At 39.2% G+C, this 22,678-nt stretch overlaps 1 protein-coding gene across 2 annotated transcripts in view; it reads left to right on the forward strand.

The window, feature by feature from the left end:
* The window catches only part of LOC143029754 (uncharacterized), a 38,384-nt gene extending 15,707 nt beyond the window's left edge, over positions 1-22,677 (forward strand). Inside the window, exons 3-5 of one of the 2 annotated variants that reach the window (XM_076192659.1) lie at positions 171-425; positions 525-625; positions 17,519-22,677. In XM_076192659.1, coding sequence (XP_076048774.1) covers positions 171-425; positions 525-625; positions 17,519-17,674 — 512 coding nt within the window. In that variant the 3' untranslated portion in view covers positions 17,675-22,677. Of the gene's footprint in view, positions 1-149; positions 426-524; positions 626-17,518 lie in introns of both variants that reach the window. The other variant, XM_076192658.1, reaches the window with a different exon arrangement.
* The last annotated feature ends 1 nt before the right edge of the window (position 22,678 follows it).

Consider the following 22,678-nt stretch of genomic DNA (forward strand, 5'->3'; position numbering starts at 1 on the left):
TTTAGAACCTTGCTTATGCACCAAAATGGTGGAGTACAGTTTGTAATTTCTCTTTATTAAATTAGCCTGAGGTAACTATGGGGAAGCATCAGGGTTGCCTGATGCTTGGAAGTAACATATCATCTAATTACTCCCTTCTTCTCCTAAAGATGTTGCTTACCTGTCCCAAGGCCCAACTCGCACCTTGGAGGTACCAAGCAGTAGCAGCAGCAAACATGAAGACAGTTCAGACACCTGGGCTGCTGCTGCTGCCTACACCTCATGTCCTCTACCTTATGAGCTTGTGGGTAATGAATGCTTCCACATAACCCGAGGTGCTAAGAGATCGTGGATGGGAGCTCGCAGAGAATGTGGTGAACTTGGTGGAGATTTAGCTGCTCCACGTGATTTGAAAGCACTGCGGGATTACCTCATGCGATACCCAGGTCAGCATTTAATCTTGGAAGCCCCACAATTAACGTTTAAGACACAACTCTTGAATATGAAAACAAATTTCTCCTGATTCTAATTTTCTTGGTCTGTAGATTCTCCTGAGTACTTGTGGATTGGTGCTTCTCGTATCCAGGAAACATGGTCACCGGAAACTCAGACCACACACACCTGGGCTTGGGCTACTGGACCCATGGTAAGGGCTATGAAAGTTACTGAAATAATGGTATAAAACCACCTCACCACAACCACCAAATGCAGGAATCCACTTAATTCTATTTTTAACATATCAAATGATATGATATCCGTCACTTATTACCACCACAAAAGAACAACCCACATAATTTCAAAATAACCATTACCTTTTCAACAGATGTAAAAATGCATCAGTCAGGTTTGACATATGATAATTCTTTAGCATTTCTTGTGAACTTCTCCCTGTTCTTGGGTGCTAAATCAGTACACACAAGGAGGCAATTCAACATAATTTCTGATCATTTATCTTTGACTAACCTGTAATTAAATATTCACTGATACAGGAGTTTGTGATGTATAACAGAATTACATGGTGGGTTATGTATTGGGAAGAAATTTTGTAAAGACTTAAGAGAAGTGGATAGATTGGGAAGATGTGACAAATTGGTGAAATCTGGTGACATGAATCCAAAGCTATTCAACACAATGATAGAGAGGCAAACAGAAAGATTTTCATCAATTATGTCATGTTTCTCTGATCTGAAACACATGGCCCCTTGGTAGATAGAAAAAGTGACAAAGCCCTCCCAAAGACATCTGCAGGAAGACTCACTGGACTGCTGTTTATTCTGTGCGTGAGGGCATTCTTATGACAAAATATAGCAAAAAAGATTTGGGGGCAATCCTCAGCAGCCAACCATGAACACATACAGGTGAGCAACAGGCGGGATCGGACGGCTGGAAAAGAGCTCTGTTTTGCATCGCTTTTTCACTACAGTATTTGGAAACTACTAATTGTATTTACGAATGGGAAGGGAGTTGTGTATACCGAATGACCGAAATGACAAAATTGTTACAGTGTTAGTGTTAAATACATAAAATGGAGGGTGATAAATGTGAAAGAAGAAAAGTGAACCAACAAAGAGATGCTTAGATGTAAGCAGAGTGGAATCTGCGCTGGGAGTAATACCAAAAAGATCATGCATGAATGAAACCCCAAAGCCTACTCAAAGGTTGGATAATTATGCATTTTCAGGGTTTGTAAAAGGTAATTAGGTAGAGGTTTGGAATTGGATAGAGAATCTAGGTTTAAAAATTTCCTAAGAAATTGGGATATTGCTAATTTGACAGAGGAACTAATGGATCTGAAAACTGAATATAGGGCAATGTGCAGAGAAATAATTCAACTTCAAAGAGCTATTGACAAGATGAACAAGGGCAAGGAGCATAATGATCTAAAAAAGGAATTAAACAGTCAGAAGTGAGAATGAAAGAATGTAAAATGAAGATAAAAACAAAACCGAAGCTTTGAAAAAAGTGAAAGAACAAATACAAGAGGTGACCATGAACGTTGGAGAAATTATTAAGGAGACTGATCTCCAAGAAATAAAAAATCATTGGAAAATGGTACAAAAAAAAAAATCAAAAGATAACTTTTAAGAAAATAGTTCAGCAACAAGTGGAAGAAAATGCCAAAGAAACAATAATTCCAGTAATTAGGGAAAAAGAAAAGTGGGTCACATAGTAGATAGAAAAGAAAAAAAAACACTGTAGTTTATGGTATTACAGAAACATATAATGTACATAGATTCAGAGGGAAAAAGACGAGAAATTGCAAAAGCAATTCTGAAAGAGATACAAGAGGAGGGACAGGAAATGGACAAAGAGATTGAAGAGGTACATAGGATGGGATAGTACTCTAGAGAAAAACAATATAGGCCACTAAAAATCAAACTAAGGTCTCAAATGATAACTGAAATATTATAAAAAAAAAAAAAAAGCGAAGTTGGCAAATAGTGAATATTACAAAAGTGTATGAATAAAGATTTAGCAATGAGGAAAAGGAAAATGTAGACATTAGAAAAAAAAACGAGAGAAGAACGGAGACTGAAAACACTTTTTTTTTTTAAGATTCCTAGACCTGAGGCCGAGAAAATGGTATATATATATATATATATATATATATATATATATATATATATATATATATATATATATATATAACATAATAAACAACATAAGAGGAGAAAGAAAAGAATTAGAAATAACATATACCAACATAGCATGATTTTAGGACTAAATGAATAAAATAACTATCTGGCAGCAGAGAAACCAAACATATTGGAAATTGTGGAGACAAGATCAAAAGGTCCACTACCACCAAATACTGTGGGACAAGGTCTATACAACAACTTGATAAAAATAGAAAGTAGAAACAGGGTGGAGTCATGTTTTTTTACTAAGAAAGGCTTAAATGCGACTAAGACAACAATAGGAAAAAATGTTGAATTATGATAAAAATTAAAATAGTGACATGAAAAGTAGAAAATTTGTAGTAATATATGTACCCTCAAAAACACAGTCCTGGACAGGGAGTGATCATTCCAAAATGTCGGAAGACACAAATGCACAAACTGATTTACTGAAAGGAAAGAGTAATTATGGGTGACTTTAACTCAAAAGAAATATGTAGGGAAGAAATGACAGTGAAAGGTGGAGAAGACCTTTGGGAAAACATACTACTGGATATGACCATTGCATACACAATGACTCAATGGGTAAAGGAAAACACCAGATATGGAGGAGCCGTCAGGACTAGAAAAATATTTACACCAGAGCCTGAAATTGCAGACAAAATGGAATACAAAACAACAATTTGCAAGAGTGACCACATACTAATAGAGTTCAGACTAAAAGAAGAAATTATTTGAGAATAAGAAACATAGAAAGGGAAGACTGACCCTTTCCTAATGCTTTCTTACATATCTGCCTTACCACAAAAATCTGATCCATGCAACCCCTACCTGTTCTAAACCTACACTATTCTTCATCAGTTACTCCCGGTTCCTCTTCTAATCCTCTCAATCAAAAGCTTCCATAAGACTTCCCAACTAAATTCAACAAAATGACCCCTTTGAAACTACTACACTCACACTTGTCCCCTTTTCCCTTGTGAAGTGGTACAGGGACTTCTCCAGCACTTTTACCCTCTTTTAGACAAATATTAAACAACCTCACCAGCCAGCCCACCATCACTGTACCTCATTTTTTTTTTTTTTCACACTCAGTATGACACCCACTCAACCCAGGTGCCTTACCTGCTTTCATCATTTAAATAACTGCTTACACCTCATCTTTCCTTATTTCTCCCCCACTTTCCTCATTCATCACTGTCATTTTCTTAGTGCTTTCCACTCCAACTACCTTTCCCTCCCTATCCTCCTTCACATTTAGCAACTCCCTAAAATACTCTGCCCATCTTCCTCTTACTGACGTCCCTTCCATTATCATCTCTCCATCTGCATCTTTTTACCTTTTCCTCTCTACTTGATTCACTCCCTCTCTTAATTTCCTTTCAAGACATCTTTTTAATACTTTCAAAAATTTCTGTCATACTCTTATCCCATTTTACATCTGCTCTCCTCTTTGCCTCCTTTATCTTATGCTTTACTTCTCTTTTCTTTGTACCTCTCATATAATTATCTCATCCTATTTTGTAATCAATCTGTGAATGCTCACTTCTTCTCTTCTACTACCTTCTTTGCTTCATCACTCCACCACTCACTACCCTTTTTATTATCTCCCATCCTCCTTGTTCCACACACCATCTTTGCACACCTTGTAACTTCCTCCTTCAAACATCCCCATTCCTAGTTCTACTCTATCCTTCACTCCTCTCTCAGCTTCTTCTTATACTCATTCTCCTTTTCTTTCTCATTTAAGCAGTTTACTCTAAGCACCTCCCTACCTTTTGTCCTTTCCCTCTTCATCTATACTCCACTCTCAACTTACCTTCCATCAAAAAATTATCTGATATTTCTCCACTCTCTCCCCTTAGAACATGTACATCTAAAACTCTTCCTACTATTCTCATGGTTACCACTATATAGTCCATTAAAGCCCTATCTAAAACCTTTCCATCCACCACTCTCTCCCATGTGTACTTATGCTTGACTTTCTTCCTAAACATTGTATTTGCTATCATCAACTCTCTAGACCAGGGGTTCCCAAACTTTTCAGCTCATCGACCCCCTAGTAAAGTTTAAGATTTTCTATAGACCCCCAAACTATCAATTCACGAATTATGTCAGTTTATTATCATCATTGGTGTTGTTATTGTTATTAATGCTAATATTATTATCCTTATCATTATTATTATTACTATCATTATTGTTATTATTATAGTTCTAGTTATCAAGTGTTATTATCATTTTGATTCGTTATAAAAGGGTTAAATGACAACATTCTTCAAGGCGACGTCATTCCAATAATGATACACACTTTCACATATACAACCACTCCTCGTTTAACGACGACAATCGGGACCAGCGCGCCGTCGTTAACCGAATTGGTCGTTAAGCAAAAGTGTATACATATACGTACATGTACTGTATGTACAATGTCCAGCAATACATGTATCTTTATTTTCGTGTATTTTCCCTCTTTTATACAGTACATTAAAGCTTTATTTACTGTTTATTTACGGTGGTTAGGTTCCTGAAATTACCGTATATGACCAAATCCGCGTATGCTGACTTTCCATATTGAATACCGGGGTATTTTTTTAGTTTCGACCATGGGCGCAATATAGCAATAGAAAATTAATTATTAATTTTGTAAATTAAAATGTATCAACGTAATATACAATTTTGTGGGCGGAAATGAAAGTAAAAAATACCATGCTACAAGAAAATATGTTAATGAACGAAATCAGTAGCATAGGCTCGGGACGCCATCTTGTCTGCCAACGTCTCTCACGACGACAACGAGGACGAGCCGGATGACATTTAATTTGCAGGTAATGATTTATTAAACACAGGTTAGGTTAGTTTAGTTTAGGTTAGACGAATTTATCATCCTTTCATTTCTTCGACATCGGCATCTATCATAACAAACACGGTGTACCATTCGTCCGACATGACTTCGTTACTTACGAAATTTGTTTTAGCACCTTTTTTTCCGCTCACAAAATTGCATATTACGTTGATACATTATAATTTACAAAATTAATAATTAATTTTCTATTGCTATATTGCGCCCATGGTCGAAACTAAAAATTTACCACTACCGGTATATACTGTACCCCAGGTACAGCTTGCAGGATGGTAATGTAGACCTAAGCTTCAGAATACGTTAACTGACAGGTAATAACCACCGTACAAGTTCATTTATAACATCATACAAATTTGCCTCAGCCAACTTAATTATCGTACACGACGTCGTAACTTCGGGAGATTTACGTTAAACGAATGTCATAAAGCCCGTCGTTACTCTGAGTTGTCGTTAACCGAGTAGGTCGTTAAACGAGGAGTACCTGTACATAAAAATAAGCGTTTTAGAATATTTATGTTATATATTCTTTATTATATTACTATAAGTAATATTCAAGCCAATAATATTACACAAGCTTGTCATCTTGATGTTCATTCATGATGTGGTTGTGTGTGAGATTCTCCCTACATGCACAGAATGGGGAGGATTTTCGACTCAGAGTGAACTGACATGGTTTTCCTTTAAGTTTAGATATTGGTTGGTTGATTATTTTCACTCTTTCAGTACGGGAAGAGAACAGGCTCATTTCATGCTAACCATTTAATTTTAAAGACTGCCTTTCGACCCCATAACAATCTACCGACCCCCTTTCAACCCCTTGGATGGTTTCATTGACCCCCTAGCAATCTACTGACCCCCTTTTGACCCGTTGGCTATTTGTCAACCCCTTGGATGGTCTTATCGACCCCTGGGGGTCGATATAGATAACTTTGGGAACCCCTGCTCTAGACACATCCACACCATCATCTCTCCCCTACGATTTTTTCATGGAACTCCACACTTCCCATCCACTCCATCTATTGGTTCATTTCCCACATTAGCATTAAGATCTCCCAATACCACTACATTGACATTTCTACCTAAACCCTCTATGGACTTATTTAAATCTACCCAAAAACCCTCCCTTCCCTCTACACTCTTCTCACTACCAGGGCCATAATTATGTATTTACAAAAACCCAGATCTCCCTTCCCAGTTTCACCTTCATTCACATTATCCTTGAAGAAACCTCCTTCCACTCTATCACATATTTTCCTATCTATTCACTTACTAGTATAGCCACCCATTCTCTCCCTTGTCCTCTCTTCACTCCTGACACCCTCCCAACTACACTCCCAAACACAAACTTGCCCTCCCTTTCATATCAGTTTCACTCAAAGCCAGCATCCATCTTTCTTCTCACATGCTGCCTATCTCTTCCCTTTTACTCTCATCTGTACCACATCCATGCACATTAAAAGACCCTTACAGTTCTGTTTGAAAAAATCCTCCCAGACTCTCTTATGCCTTTGCTTTTTTTAGGAATGTACCCTTTAGGGCTACAGAGTAGGATCCCTAGTTCTTTCCGTGTGTCCCATTTTTGTCATCTTTTATTACAAAGGAATACAAAGGCGGGGCATGCCAACAGGAGACCTTTTGGTCCATATCTAGGTTGGATGCAAAAAAAAATCATATTAATAAATTAATAAATAAAAACTATAATAATGTAAATAACAAATAAAATACATAAACAAGTGCATAAGTATAGTTAAATAATAAACAAACAGGTAAATAGCAAATAATAATAAATTGACAAAACTAATAATAAATGAGAATCAGAGAAATAATAACAAAAAATATAAAATAAATTATAATTACAGCATCTTAATTCGGTGTTTATCTAAATGATTCTTAAAGCTTCGAACTGAACTACATTGCACTACCTGTGCAGGAAGTTTATTCCATTCATTAACTACATGGTTGGCAAAGTTGTTTCTACCTACTTCCAAACTGAATCTTTCCGGACAGTTTAAGACCATTGTTTCTTGTCTGATTCTCATTCAATGTGAAAATTTTGTCACTTTTGATGTTGTCAATTCCCTTTAGAATTTTAAAGACCTGTATCAAGTCACCTCTGAGTCTATGTTTTTTTAGGGAAAACAGATTCATATGTTTTAGTCAATTTTTGTATGTGGTGGCAGTATGCTTCTCCCTTACCACAAGGTTTGGCAAAAAAGGAAATTAATATTCAGAGAAGTGGTACAGAACAGTATTAAGCATGGGGGGCCAGCATAATGGAGGGACAGTTGCAGTATGATAAAGTATTATCATTTCTCTATGAACAGAGATTTCCTCTATTACAGACAAAATGATGTGTGGCTCTGGTGCAGGGCACCCCATATAGACCCTTAAGTATCAACTACATTCTACTGAGCAGCTTTTAATCCTACAATAACATGCAGCCAATACCCCAGACAGGGTAGCAACTCCCTAAAATATTTTCCTCATCTTCCTCTATCTGCTGTCTCTTCCATTATCATCTCTCCATCTGCACCTTTTATATTATTTTATTATTTTTCTTTTCCACTATTTGATTTACCACCAGTTCATCTCTTAATTTCCTTCCAAAACATTTATTACTTTCAAAGTTCTCTATCATGCTCTTACCCATTTCACATCTGCTCTCCTTTATCTTATACTTTACTTTTCTTCTCTTTTCTTTGTACATCTCATATGATTCAATAAGAAACTAAATCCTGTCACCCTTCATTTGTTACCCATTTTGAATTTCATCAATATATACCAAACTTGAATGGTGTTTGTTACTTTGTACATGCATACATAACAAAGGCTCTTTCACCATTACAAGGGAGGTAGCCAAAATACAAGGATATAAAATACACTCCCACCCATTCCATCCCCGCATACACTACTACCATCCACCCCCCTCCTTCCCTCTTATCTTGTCCCCTCCTGGATGATGGGTCATACTTGCATCTCACCCAGTGCCCAGGTCAGAGGCTGTGTTACATGACACAACACATCCACAGCAAGGCTGCTTCATTAAATCAGTGACCCCCGCCCCCTCTCTATACCTTCATGCAGAAATGGAAATGGAGAGAAATCCCTTCAAGCTGCATAAAAAAAAAACTGAAAATTATTATTATTATTATTATTTTAGAGTGGACCTGAGGCTGAGAATATGGTATAAAAAAGAAAAAGGAAACAAAGACAGAAAAAGACATGGAGAAAGGAAATTAAAAATAGCTTATACCAATATCGATGGAATAACTTCAGGAATGAATTGATTATTTAGCCTTAGAAAAACCAGACATAATGGGAATATGTAGTGGAAACTAAGTTAAAGTGTACTCCACGACCCAACACTGTGACATGGTTTATACAACTGCTGGACAAAAAATAGAGGATAAACAGGGTGGCAGAGTATTAATTTTGACTAAGAAAGATTTAAATGTAACAAAAATAACTGAAGGAAAAAATAATGTAGAATAAATTATGATACAAGTTGAAAGCAAACATATGAAGAGTAGAAAATTTGTAGTGGTGTATGTGCCCCCCAAACCAAAGTCCTGGACAGAAAGTGATCATTCCAAACTATTAGAAGATACAAAATATGAATTAACTAATATACTGAAAGACAGAGGAAATACAATAATTATGGGTGACTTTAATTCAAAAGAAATATGTTGGGAGGAAATGACAGTGAAGGGCAGAGAGGAACATCCTGCTCAATATGACCATCTAATACACAATGACTAAGTGGATAAAGGAAAATACCAGATACAGAGGTAGTGAAGAACCATCAAGGCTGGATTTAATACTTACAACAGAGCCTGAAATTGTCGATAAAATTTATCAAAATTTATTACAAATCTCCGACAGGAAAGAGTGACCATGTACTAATAGAATTTGAGTTGAAAGAGCAAATGGATCAAAGCAGAAATGATAAACATAGAATAGGAAGACTAATGTACAACAAAACAAATTCTGAGAAACTCAAAAAATTCTTTCGCAATGCGAACTGGGAAAAATTCCTAAATGAAGAAACAGGGATGGAAGAGAAATGGAATATACTTAAAGAAATTTATTATGAGAGAGTGAATAAATATGTACCACAACAAAAAAAGGAAAGAACATACATAAAAAGCTGGTACAACAAAAAATGTAGTAAGGCTAAGGATAAAAGAGACAAAGCTTGGATGAAATGGAAAAAAGACAAGAAAACAATCAAATGGCTTATGTACATCAAACTAAGAAATAATTATGTAAAAAAATGCAGAGATGAAAAGAGAAACTATGAGAAAAAAAATATATATATATAGAAAAATGCAAAGAAGAACCCAAACTACTTTACAGGCATGTAAATGGCAAACTGAAGAATAAAAAAGAAATAGAAAAGCTGCGCCAAGGTAAATACAAATATACTGAAGAACTGGAAATGGCTGATATTATGAACAACCACTTCAAATCAGTATTCACAATAGAAAACTCACCTAACTGTGAGGAAATAGAGAGATATCCCCCTCAATGAAAGAAATAATTGTAACACAGAAGGAAATCAGCGACCAAATCAAAACCCTTGATGTCAGGAAATCACATGGTCCCGACGGAACTGCAAATTGGATGCTGAAAGAATGCATGGAGGAATTAACAGATAAAATATGCAATATAATTAAATTCTCATTTCAAGAAGGAAAGGTGCCACAGGATTGGAAGAATGCAAACATTGTACCAATTTATAAGGGAGGAAACAAGGAAGATCCATCAAATTACAGACCGGTCTCCCTGACAAGCACAGTAGCAAAAATTTGAGAAAAAGGTCATCAAAAATAGATGGGTTAAACATTTGGAAGAAAAAACTATACTGAATCCAAATCTGGGGTATTGGCTGCTTGTTATTGTGGCAAAGTAGCATGCAGTTGATACTTTAGGGTCTATATGGGGCGCCCCTACGGAGCAGAGCCACACATCATTTTGTCTATGATAGAGGAAATCTCTTCATAGAGAAATAATGACACTTTTATACTATGACTGTCCCTCCGTTATGTTGTCCCCCAACCCCTTGCTGCTGTCCTGTACCATTTCTCTGAGTATTCATTTTCTGCTGTGGGGGAATTCCCTGTGGTGGAGGAAAAGAATACTGCCACCAAGTATTTCCACTTGGATCGTAAGAGGCGAGAAGAAAGGGACGGGGATTGGGACTAGGCATCCTTCTCCTTGTAGCCCCACAGGGGACATTCCTAAACGAAAAAGTATAGGCATAAGAGGGTCTGGGAGTTTTTCAACCAGCACCGTAAGGTTTGGATCTTTTAATGTGCATGGATGTGGTACAGATGAGAGTAAAAAGGAAGAGATAGGTAGTATGTTTGTGAGAAGAAAGATGGATGTGTTGGCTTTGAGTGAAACTAAGTTGAAAGGGAAGGGTGAGTGTAAGTTTGGGAGTGTAAGTGGGAGGTTATCAGGAGTGAAGAGAGGGCGAGGGAGGGAAGGGGTGGCTATTCTAGTAAGTGAAGAGATAGGTAAATGTATAGTGGAGTGGAAGGAAGTTTCCTCAAGGATAATGTGGATGAAGGTGAAACTGGGGAAGGAGATGTGTGTCTTTATAAGTGCATATGGGCCTGGCAGTGAGAAGAGTGTAGAAGAAAGGGAGGCCTTTTGGATAGATTTAAATGAGTGCATAGAGGATTTAGGGAGAAATGTCAATGTAATAGTACTGGGGGACCTTAATGCTAGGGTAGGAAATGGTCCAATTGATGGAGTGGTTGGGAAATGTGGAGTTCCAGGAAAGAATCGTAGTGGAGAGTTGATGGTGGAAATGTGTCTAGAGAGTTGATGATAGCAAATACAGTGTTTCGGAAGAAAGTCAAGCATAAGTACACATGGGAGAGGGTGGTGGATGGAAGGGTGGTAGATAAAGTGTTGATGGATTATGTAGTGGTAAATAGGATTATGATAGTAAGAGTTAAGGATGTACATTTGCTAAGGGGAGAGGGTGGGGGAATATCAGATCATCTTTTGGTGGAAGGTAAGTTGAGAGTGGAGGATAGATGGAGAAAGAGGAAAGGGACAAAAGGTAAGGGAGGTGCTTAGAGTGAACTCTTTAAATGAAAGGGAAAAGGAGAAGGAGTACAAGAAGAAGCTGAAAGAGGAGTGGGAGGGAGTGAAGGATAGAGTAGAGCTAGATGTGGAGGAGGAATGGGGATGGTTCAAGGAGGGAGTCACAAAGTGTGCAAGGATGGTGTGTTGAACAAGAAGGACAGGAGGAAATAGAAGGAAGGGTAGTGAATGGTGGGATGAGGAAACAAAGAAGGTTGTAGAAGAGATGAAGCGAGCTTTCACAGATTGGTTACAAAGTAGGACGACGGAGTCATATGAGAGGTACAAAGAAAAGAAAAGAGAAGTAAAGCAAAAGGTAAAGGAGGCAAAGAGGAGAGCAGATGTGAAATGGGGTAAGAGTATGACAGAAGGTTTTTAAAGTAATAAAAAGATGTTTTGGAAAGAAATTAAGAGAGGAAGAGGAGGCAAATCAAGTAGAGAAGAAAAGGTAAAAGGTGCAGATGGAGAGATGACAATGGAAGAGAAGGCAGTAAGGGGAAGATGGGCAGAACATTTTAGGGAGTTGATAAATGTGAAGTAGGATAGGGAGGGAAAGATTGTTGCAGTGGGAAATGCTAAGAAAATGACCGTGATGAGTGAGGAAAATGGAGGAGAAATAAGGTAGGATGAGGTGAAGGCAGTTGTTAAGATGATGAAAGCAGGTAAGGCACCTGGTCTGGATGGATGCCATGCAGAATGTCTGAAGGAGTTACAGTGATGGTGGACTGGCTGGTGAGGTTATTTAATGTTTGCTGGAGAGAGGGTAGAGTACCGGAGGACTGGAGGAGTGCCTGCATAGTTCCACTTTACAAGGGAAAAGGGGACAAGTGTGAATGTAGTAGTTTCAGAGGGATTAGCTTGTTAAGTGTAGTTGGGAAGGCTTATGGGAGGATCTTGATTGAGAGGATTAGGAGAGGAACAGAGGGAGTAATTGGTGAGGAACAGTGTGGATTTAGGACGAGTAGAGGTTGTGTAGATCAGATCTTTATGGTAAGACAAATATGTGAGAAAGCTATAGGAAAGGGGAATGATGTTTTTTGGGCTTTTATGGATCTGGAAAAGGCTTACAATAGGGTAGACAGAAAGGCACTGTGGGAGGTTATGCAGATATATGGGATAGGAGGAAAGCTTCTAGGAGCTGTCAAGAGTTTTTATGACAGTAGTAGAGCTTGTGTCAGGATTAGAAATGGAGAGAGTGAGTGGTTCGAGGTAAAGGTGGGACTTCGTCAGGGATACGTTATGTCACCCTGGGTGTTCAGCTTATACATGGATGGGGTCGTGCGAGAGGTAAATGCAAGGGTTGTGGGTCAGGGATTGGAGATGGTTAATGAAAATGGAGAAAAGTGGGAGGTGAGCCAGCTGTTGTTTGCTGACGACACTGCGCTTGTGGCAGGATCAGAGGAGGGACTGAGGAAGTTGGTGACAGAGTTTGGGAGAGTATGCAATAGAAGAAGGCTAAAGATAAATGTGGGTAAAAGTAAGGTGATGAGATGTACAAGGGGTGAAAGTGGCAGTAGACTGTAAGTGAGCATTAACCTCTTCACTCCGGGGCACATCGCAGGTCGGGCAGCATTAGCTGCCCGACGTGCGATGTTGCGTCATAATAATCGCATTATAAAAAATAAAGTCAGTGCTCAATCATTCGTTCTCTTTCACCCGTGTGTTCTGATAACCATAGAAAATATGATGAAGCCACTTTAGAGAGAATGAAAGTTACGTAGGGACGATTACAATAAATATAATCAAGATGGCGACGTCGGCATCATCGAGTACCCACTTGCTCCTTATGCCGCCTACGTAGGCGTCACCGTATGGAAGTGGTTAAGGTAGAGCGATTGGAGGAAGTGGATAGTTTTAGATACTTGGGTGCAAATGTGGCAGGAAAAGGTGGAGTGGAGGTGGAGGTAGAATGTAGATTGAGAGAGGCGAGTAAATGCCTTGGTGGATTGAAGAGTGTAATGAGGAATAGACATTTGGGAATGAATGCTACGAGGAGACTATATGAAGGAGTGATTGTGCCAACAGCACTGTATGGGGCAGAAACATGGAACATAAGAGAGGAAGAGAGGAGTTTGAATGTGTTTGAGATGAGGTGTCTGAGAAGTATGATGGGGGTTACTAGGCTAGATAGAGTGAGAAATGAGGAGATGAGGAGAAGAACGGGGGTGGAAAGGGAGTTGAGAGATAGGGTTGATGAAAGAGTATTAGGATGGTTTGGACACATGGAAAGAATGAGTGAAGAAAGACTAGTAAAGGAGGTATGGAAGGCAGATGTGGAGGGAGTGAACATGAGGGGACGTCCTAGGATGAGGTGGATGGATGAGGTGAAGGGGGCTTTGGGGAAGAGGGGAAGGTCTGTTGAGGAAGGACGGGAGAGGACAGAAGACAGGGATGAAAGGAGAATGGTTGTATATGGATGATGTTGTATGTGTGAGGAAAATTTAACGCAGCCCGAAGGGATTTCTCCCCGTCTTCTCCTTTCATGCATGAGGGGGCGGAGAGGGGATGTTGCCAATTTGGTGAAGTGGCATTGCTGTGGATGTGCTGTGTCTGGCGACACTGCCTCTGACCCAGGGCGGTGGACAAGGTGCAGGGATGACCCGTCATCCGGGAGGTGCTAAGATGAGAGGAAGGGTGGAGGGGTGTGGAATGTATTCAGGGATGGAATGGGTGGGAATGATTTTATGCCTTTTCCTTTTTTGGCTACCTCCCTTGTAAGGGGAAAAAGCCTTGGTATATGTATATATGTACAAGGGGCATAAAACCATTCTCACCCATTCCATCCCTAAATACACTCCACCCTCCCTCTTATTTTAGCACCTCCTGGATGACAGGTCATCCCTGCACCTTGTCTACTGCCCTGGGTCAGAGGCAGTGTCGCAAGGCACAGCACATCCACAGCAAGGCCACTTCATTAAATCAGCGACTCCCCCTCTCTGTCCCCCTATGCAGAAAAGGAGAAGATGGGGAGTGATCCCTTTTGGGCTGCATCAAATTTTTCTCACACATACTACCTCACCCCCATCCCCCCACCCATTCCACCACATGCATCACAACATCATCCATATACAACCATTCTCCATTCACCCGTCTTCTGTCCTCTCCCGTCCTTCCTCAACAGACATTCCCCTCTTCCCCAAAGCCCCCTTCACCCCATCCATCCATCTCATCCTAGCACGCCCCCTCATGTTCACTCCCTCCACATCTGCCTTCCATACCTCTTTTACTAGTCTTTCTTCACTCATTCTTTCCATGTGTCCAAACCATCCTAATACTCTTTCATCAACCCTATCTCCTAACTCCCTTACCTCCTCATTTCTCACTCTGTCTAGCCTAGTAACACCCATCATATTTCTCAGACACCTCATCTCAAACACATTTAAACTCCTTCTCTCTTCCTCTCATATGTTCCATGTTTCTGCCCCATACAGTGCTGTTGGCACAATCACTCCTTCATACAGTCTCCTCTTATGATCCATTCCCAAATGTCTATTCCTCATTACACTTTTTAATCCACCAAGGCATTTACTCGTTTCTCTCAATCTGCATTCTACCTCCACCTCTTCCTGCCACATTTGCACCCAAGTATCTAAAACTATCCACTTCCTCCAATCGCTCTCCCTTAATGCTCACTTCCAGTCTGCTGCCACTTTCACCCCTTTTACATCTCATCACCTTACTTTTACCCACATTAATCTTCTTTCACACACACTCCCAAACTCTGTCACCAACTTCCTCAATCCCTCCTCTGATCCTGATACAAGCGCAGTGTTGTCCGCAAACAACAGCTGGCTCTCCTCCCACTTTTCTCAATTTTCTTTAAATATCTCCAATCCCTGACCCACCACCCTTGCATTTACCTCTCGCACCACCCCATCCATGTTGAACAGCCAGGGTGACATAATACATCCCTGACGAAGTCCCACCTTTACCTCAAACCACTCACTCTCTCCACTTCTAATCCTGACACACTAATCTGCTTCTACTCGAGATTAATAGATATAATACAAGAGAGAGATGGTTGGGCAGACTGTGCCTTTCTAGACCAACAAAAGGCATTTGATATGGTACCACACAAGAAACTAATAAGGAAAATAGAGTCATAGGTGGCATCAGAGGAAAATTATTGGAATGGATGAAAGACTTCCAGACTGGGAGGAAAATGATAGTAGAGATAAATTCTCAAAATGGGAAGAAATGATAAGTGGTGTCACACAGGGATCAGTACTGGCCCCGATGTTTGCCATATACATAAATGACATGGATGAAGGAGTAGAGTGTTATATGAATTTCTTTGCAGACAACGCAAAAATACTAAAGAAAGTAAGAATGCAGGAGGATTGCAACTCATTACAACAAGGCTTGGACAAGATCTGGAAATGGGTTCAAAAGTGGGAAGTGAAATTCAATATCAATAAATGTATAATGGAATTTGGAAGAAAAAAAAAGTAAAAACAGAATATCAAGAGATCATAAAATTGGTGAAGAAGAGATAAAAAAAGTAAACTCGGAAAAAGACCTTGGAGTGATGATCAGCAAAGACATGACACCAGATAAGCATATCAATAAAATAGTTAGAGAAACCTACAATTTATTGAGGTCAATAAAAGTGGCGTTTGTTTATTTGGACGAGGAAATGATAAAAAAAAAAAAATTAACTACACTAATAAGATCAAAACTCGAGTACGAAGCAACACTATGGACACCCAGTACCAAAAAGAATATAAGAAGATTAGAAAGAATACAAAGAACAACAACAAAACTGGCACCAACTCTTTACAAAATGACATATGAACAAAGACTGTCCAAATTAGAATTACCAACTCTGGAACAAAGAATGCAAAGAGGAGACCTACTATCTATAGAATTATGAAAAGAATGGAAATCTTAAGATAAGAATGATTTACTGAAATGGGACAATGGAAAAACAAGACATGAAAAGAAACTCAAAAAAGATAATTACAGAAGATCCGGAGAAAAAAAAAAAAAAAAAAAAAAAAAAAATATTACCACAAAATGATAGATACCTGGAACAAATTAGTCAAAGAAACAGCGTGTGCAAACACTATTCAAGATTTTAAGAAAAAACTTTATGCTGAAAGATACAGACGGGTCACCACGAGCATAGCTCCCTTCCCGTATAATACAATTAGGTAAATACTTACTAGTAAAGCCATCCATTCTCTCTTCACCCCTAAGATCCTCCCAACTACACTCCCAAACTCAAACTCGCCCCTCCCTTTCAACTTAGTTTCACTCAATGCCAACATGTCCATCTTTCTTTTCACATACTGCCTCTTCCCTTTTACTCTCATCTGTACCACATCCACACACATTAAAAGACCCAAATCTAAGGTTACTGGTTAGAACACTCCTCCCAGACCCTCTTATGCCTTTACTTTTTTTTAGTTATGTCACCTTTGGAGCTACAGGGAAAAGGATGCCCAGTCCTATCTCTGTCCCATTTTTGTAACCTTATACAAATCAAGTGGAAAGAGTTGGTGGCAGTGTTCTTTTCCCCCACCACAGGGTTTGGCAAAATTGAGAAAATGAATATTCAGAGAAATGATACTGGACAGTAACAAGAGTGGGGGATACAGCATAATGGAGGGACAGTTGCATTATAATAAAGTATCATCATTTCTCTATGAATAGAGATTTCCTCTACCACAGACAAAATTATGTGTGGCTCTGGTCCATGGGGGCATACCATATAGACCCTAAAGTATCAACTGCATGCTACTGAGCAGTTTTAAACCCCAGAGTAACATGCAGCCAATATCCCAGACAGGGTAGCAACACAGTAATTGGCAAGTCTTTGGGCCATCCCACAGATTTCTCTGAAAAGAAACTTTGGACTGTTGTCTGTGCTATATTATTTTGTAGGGGGAAAAAGCCTTTAGTATATGTATATATGTATGTAAAATCAATAAATTCTACCACCTTTTATTTTTCCCTTACACAGGCTGGAAAACCTTTGGATATGAGCAACTCAACCTGGAATGAAGGTCTGCCAAGTGGTGCTGGAAACTGTGTGGGTCTATTCAATGAAGCTCACTTCCGAGCTTATGATTACAAATGCTCTGAACCGGACTTATACGTGTGCCAGTTCTTTTATTAATGCTAGATAAACAAATTTCACTTACAATAGAATTTAATTAAGAGTAAATAGTAGTTATTATTACCATTTTCTATTACAACAACTAAGGTATAAACTCTGTACATTAATTGCATAGTTATAAGCCACTTCCAAATTGTATTCTCTTATATGCTATCAAAATTGACAGCATCACTCATCTAATACAATTATTATCAGTACCAGAATGCATACTAGTCCTGTCACACATACAAATGTCATCTATCAACATGAATTGAATTGCTTGGTAGTAGAGAACTTCCAGAGGTTCAACTGAATAATATGGTCTTTCCATAATAATTGTTACCTCAAGTTTCACCAACTAGAAACCAACACAGTGGTTGGCAAATCCTCAAACCACCCCACAGATCTCTCTGAAAAGAAACTTTGGACTGCTGTCTGTGCTATATTAGCAAGGGCCTGTTTCCATGTCACTGGCTGAAAATAGCAGGAGGGAAGCATTCACTGGTTGTCAACTTTCCATAAGTGAAAAGGTAGAGAAAATACAGTTGAAATTCACAATCTTTGGTTCCAGTTGAAGGTGAAGGGTTTTGAGGATTTTGAAAATAGGCAGCAGGGAGGTGATTCTCTTTGCTGCTCATCTTACAGGACCACCGCAAACAGATATCCATCACTGGCCCCTTACCTTTTTACCTCTCGGTATAACAATGAAATAATTTGAAGACCACTGTGAAGAAAATCCTGTCCCTACAGTACTAATTATAGAGTATTTGTTCAATTATCCCAGCACAATACTTACTAGTTCCCTAACTAGGACCTCACTGCCCTATACTGGTTGGCAATAACCATTGGGGCTTCCCACAGATCTTTGGAAAGAAACTTTGGATTATTGTAAAAATTTGTATTTTTGGTGCTCAGTATGAGAGAAGGTCATGATGAAAGGAAAAGGAGAGGAAGAAGGTTATGGTGGCAGGGATGGGGGTTGACAATTACAGACAATATAACTTATGGGAAGGGAATTCTTATAGAAAGAAGGGTGGAATGATACCTATTTTCAAGAACAATAGCTAACTCATGGGGCAAATTGTCATAGTATACACATCAAAGTGAAGGCCGCTGCCTAGTTACTTTGAGCTTGGTAGTACCCTTTTTCTAAACTGTTGCATATATAAAGCAGACAAGAGGAATTTTTTCAGGCCACATCATTTCTTCATCCATTTACAATTGCCCTCTCCCTTCTTTGCTCAAAAAAAAAAAAAACACTGTATAATTAGTTTATCTTATATAATTATCAATTTACACACTATTTACTGCAAATCAAGGGAGCTACACATAAGAGGAATATCCTCACTCTTTTTACTCCTGTTAACAACAGCAACACATTTCTTACTTGAGTGACTCATGGACCAATTCGGTGGCTGTTGCTGGTTACCTGGAGTTGTGGGTCTCCAGCAGGAGAGACCTGGGGCAATGGATTACTCGAGTCCATCACTACTTCCAAGTAAAACCAAGAGAAAATTGCACTTTACTTTCCAGCAATACTGTGTTCATCCCCAGTGCACTAATCTCATGAAGCAGGTTGGGTTGTATATACAAAAAGATTGTAGGTCCTTTGGGCCCTTTACAATCATTTACGCCTACATATGGCCTGGAAATATTCTCTGAATGCAACTCCAGTTGAAAGGTCACATTTCTTTTTTAATTTTTTCTTTTTAAGCTGTTTTTTACTTTATCTTCAAATGTTATTAAAAGGTTAGTTACAGAAATGTGTGGCAAGATTTTGATATGCAAATAAACAATGTTGGTGAGTATTTGTATATTTATGTCTAGAACTGTGTCTTGCTACATTGCTTCTGACCCAGAGCAGTGGGCAGGATACAGGGATGACCATGAGGAGTTATGAGGAGAGGGAGGAAAGGATGGTGGAGGGGAGTGGAATGGGTGGGAGTGAGTATGTGCCTTTGACTTGACTACCCCCCTTATAATGGGGAAAAAGCTCGTTATATAGATAAATGAATATTCCATTACTGTTGTGTTATATTACCAAAAGTCCTTTTCCATCTTTTGGGGAGGTAACCAAGTTAAAACATACAGCCACCCTACATTCATCCACTGTCCTTTTCATTTTCATCTTCACACCTTGAGAGCCTCATCCATTCGCTTGCAGTGTCACATAATTTATAGACTGGAAACTTCAAATGTTACAATGGAATGTAATTACAAAATGGAAATATCATTACATTGGATTAAAGTGAAGTTTTAGGGCTGACTAAAATAGTGATTTCTATCTGATGTTTAAGTTTTAGGGGTAAACTAAATTATACATATTGGGAAGATGGTAAAAGTAATCCATTTTTTGCTTAAAACATCCCTTCAAGAGCCACTGACAGAACTCCCCCCCACCTTCTTCATCCCAGTACTTTTTTAACCACGTTTTATTGAGAATGTACATCTTGGTTGTATGCTGCACTCGTAAATCTACTGCTAGATGTTCTTGATCTCTATCATCTGTGCATATTTTTGCTTGATCATAAACCAGAATTCTTTGCACTGAACTTAATATAGGAATGACAGGCACACAATTCTATGCAAGAGCTCTAAAGCTCTCACCCCTCACACCATATCACATGATCACAGCCCAGTGAATGTAACTCTAGCAGTATTCTATTCAACCATTTACAACCTGCTCTCAGTACCCTGCAACACATCCACACACAAACACATACATTCAAATCACAAAACAAAGCACTCTACAACAGACCACCAAATGTTGTATTTCACCAGACTTCTTGAAAATGCAACCCATAAGAGAAATCTCTACCACAATTATCTTAACAAGAAATTAATTGGGGGAGGGATATAGAATATCAGTTATATGGCATGTCAAACCATTTTTTGCTGAAGCCATCTTATTCTCTCATGATGTGCATTACAGTAAAACTATGTTCAGGGAATCCTCAGGTGTCAAACAAGTTGTTCTTCATCAAAACACTAATGGGGAGTGACAAGGATGACACATCTTACATATCTATAAATAACTGGTCACATACATATACCATGGGCTTTTTCTCCCTTACAAGGGAGGTAGACAAAGTCAAAGGCATAAACCCACTCCCACCCACTTCATCCTCACATACTCCACACCCATTCACCATTCCACCCTCCCTCTTTTCTTGGCTCCTTCGGGATAACAGGTCATCCCTGCATCTTGCCCACTGGGTCAAAAGCAATGCAACAAGACACAGCACATCCACAGCAAGGTCACTTCATTTGATCAGCAACCCACCTCAGTCCCCTCATACAGAAAGAGAAGACAGGGAGAAATCCCTTTGGGCTGCATCAAAATATCATTCACACATACCCTCTCCCTCCGACAGCTTTCCATGCATCACAGCATCCTCTATACACAACCATTCTCCATTCACCCATCTTCTCGCGTCCTTCCTCAACAGACATCTCCCTTCGCCAATGCCCCTTTTACCCCATTCATCTCAACCTTGGTTGCCCCATGTTCACTCCCTCCACACCTTCTACTAATCTTTCTTCACTCATTCTTTCCATGTGTCCAAACCATCCCAATATTCTCTCATCAACCCTATCTCCTAACTCACTTTCCACCACTGCTCTTCTCCTCACCTCATTCCTAACTCTAACCAATATAGTAACCCCTATCATACTTCTCAGACATTTCTCTTCTCCTCACCTCATTCCTAACTCTAAACAGTCTAGTAACCCCTATCATACTTCTCAGACATTTCATCTCAAACACATTTAAACTCATCCTCTCTTATGTTCCATGTTTCTGCCCATACAGTGCTGTCAGCATAATCGCCACCTTCATGCTATCTCCTCTTAGCATCCATTTCCAAATGTCTATTCCTCTTTACACTTTTTAATCCCCCAAAGCATTTACTTGTTTTTCTTAATCTACATTCTACCTCCACCTCCACTCCTCTTTCCCTTCACATCTGCACTCAAGTATCTAAAGCTATACACTTCCTCCAGTCTTTCTCCCTTAATACTTATTTCCAATTTGCTGCCATCCTCTCCCCTTGTACATCTCATCACCTTAGTTTTACCTACATTTATCTTCAACTTCCTCCTTTCACACACCTTCCCAAACTATCACTAACTTCATTAATCCTGCCTCTAATCCTGACACAAGTGCAATGTCATCAGCAAACAACAACTAGCTCATCTCCCATCTTTCTCCATTTTCTTAACCATCTCCAATCCCCAGCCCATTACCCTTGCATCACCCCATCCATGTATAAATTGAACAGCCATGGTGACGTGACACATCCCAGGCAAAATCCCACCTTTACTTTAAACCACTTGCTCTCTTCATTTACAATTCTAACAGGCTCTACTCTCATAAAAAGTCTCGACTGCTCTGAAGACCTTTCCTCCTATCCCATATAATGCAATACCTTCCAGTACCTTCCCCTCTACCCCGTCATAAGCCTTTTCTAAATATATAAAGGTCCAAAAAACATCCTTACCTTTTCCTAAAGCTTTCTCACATATCTGTCTTACCACAAATATCTGATCCACACAACCCCTTATTCTAAACCCACACCGTTTCTCACTAATTTCTCCCTCTGTATCTCTCCTAATCCTCCCGATCAAAAACCTCCCACAAGCCTTCCCAACTACTCAACAAACAGACCCTTCTGAGACTACTACTCACACTTGTTCCCTTTTTCCCTGTAAAGGTGTACTATACATGCACTCCTCCAGTACTCTAACCTCTCTTAGACAAACATTAAACCTCACCAGCCAGTCCACCATCACCATACCTCCCTTTTTAAGACACTCCACATAACACCAATCTAATCCAGGTGCCTTACCTGCTCTCATTATTTTAACTGATCACAACATTTGTAAAATACAATGATGCTCAGTGCTACCATTCCTGACAAAGAAATATGGCAAAGTCACCAAGGTGATGGGCAATGGTGGCAGGTGCCCTCAATATTGCATATTTGCATTCTACTGAAATCCAATTTCCTAATTTTGCACCTTCTT

This window comes from Oratosquilla oratoria, chromosome 11, assembly GCF_046742065.1.
Source record: "Oratosquilla oratoria isolate Oo_2021 chromosome 11, ASM4674206v1, whole genome shotgun sequence".
NCBI lineage: Eukaryota > Metazoa > Arthropoda > Malacostraca > Stomatopoda > Squillidae > Oratosquilla > Oratosquilla oratoria.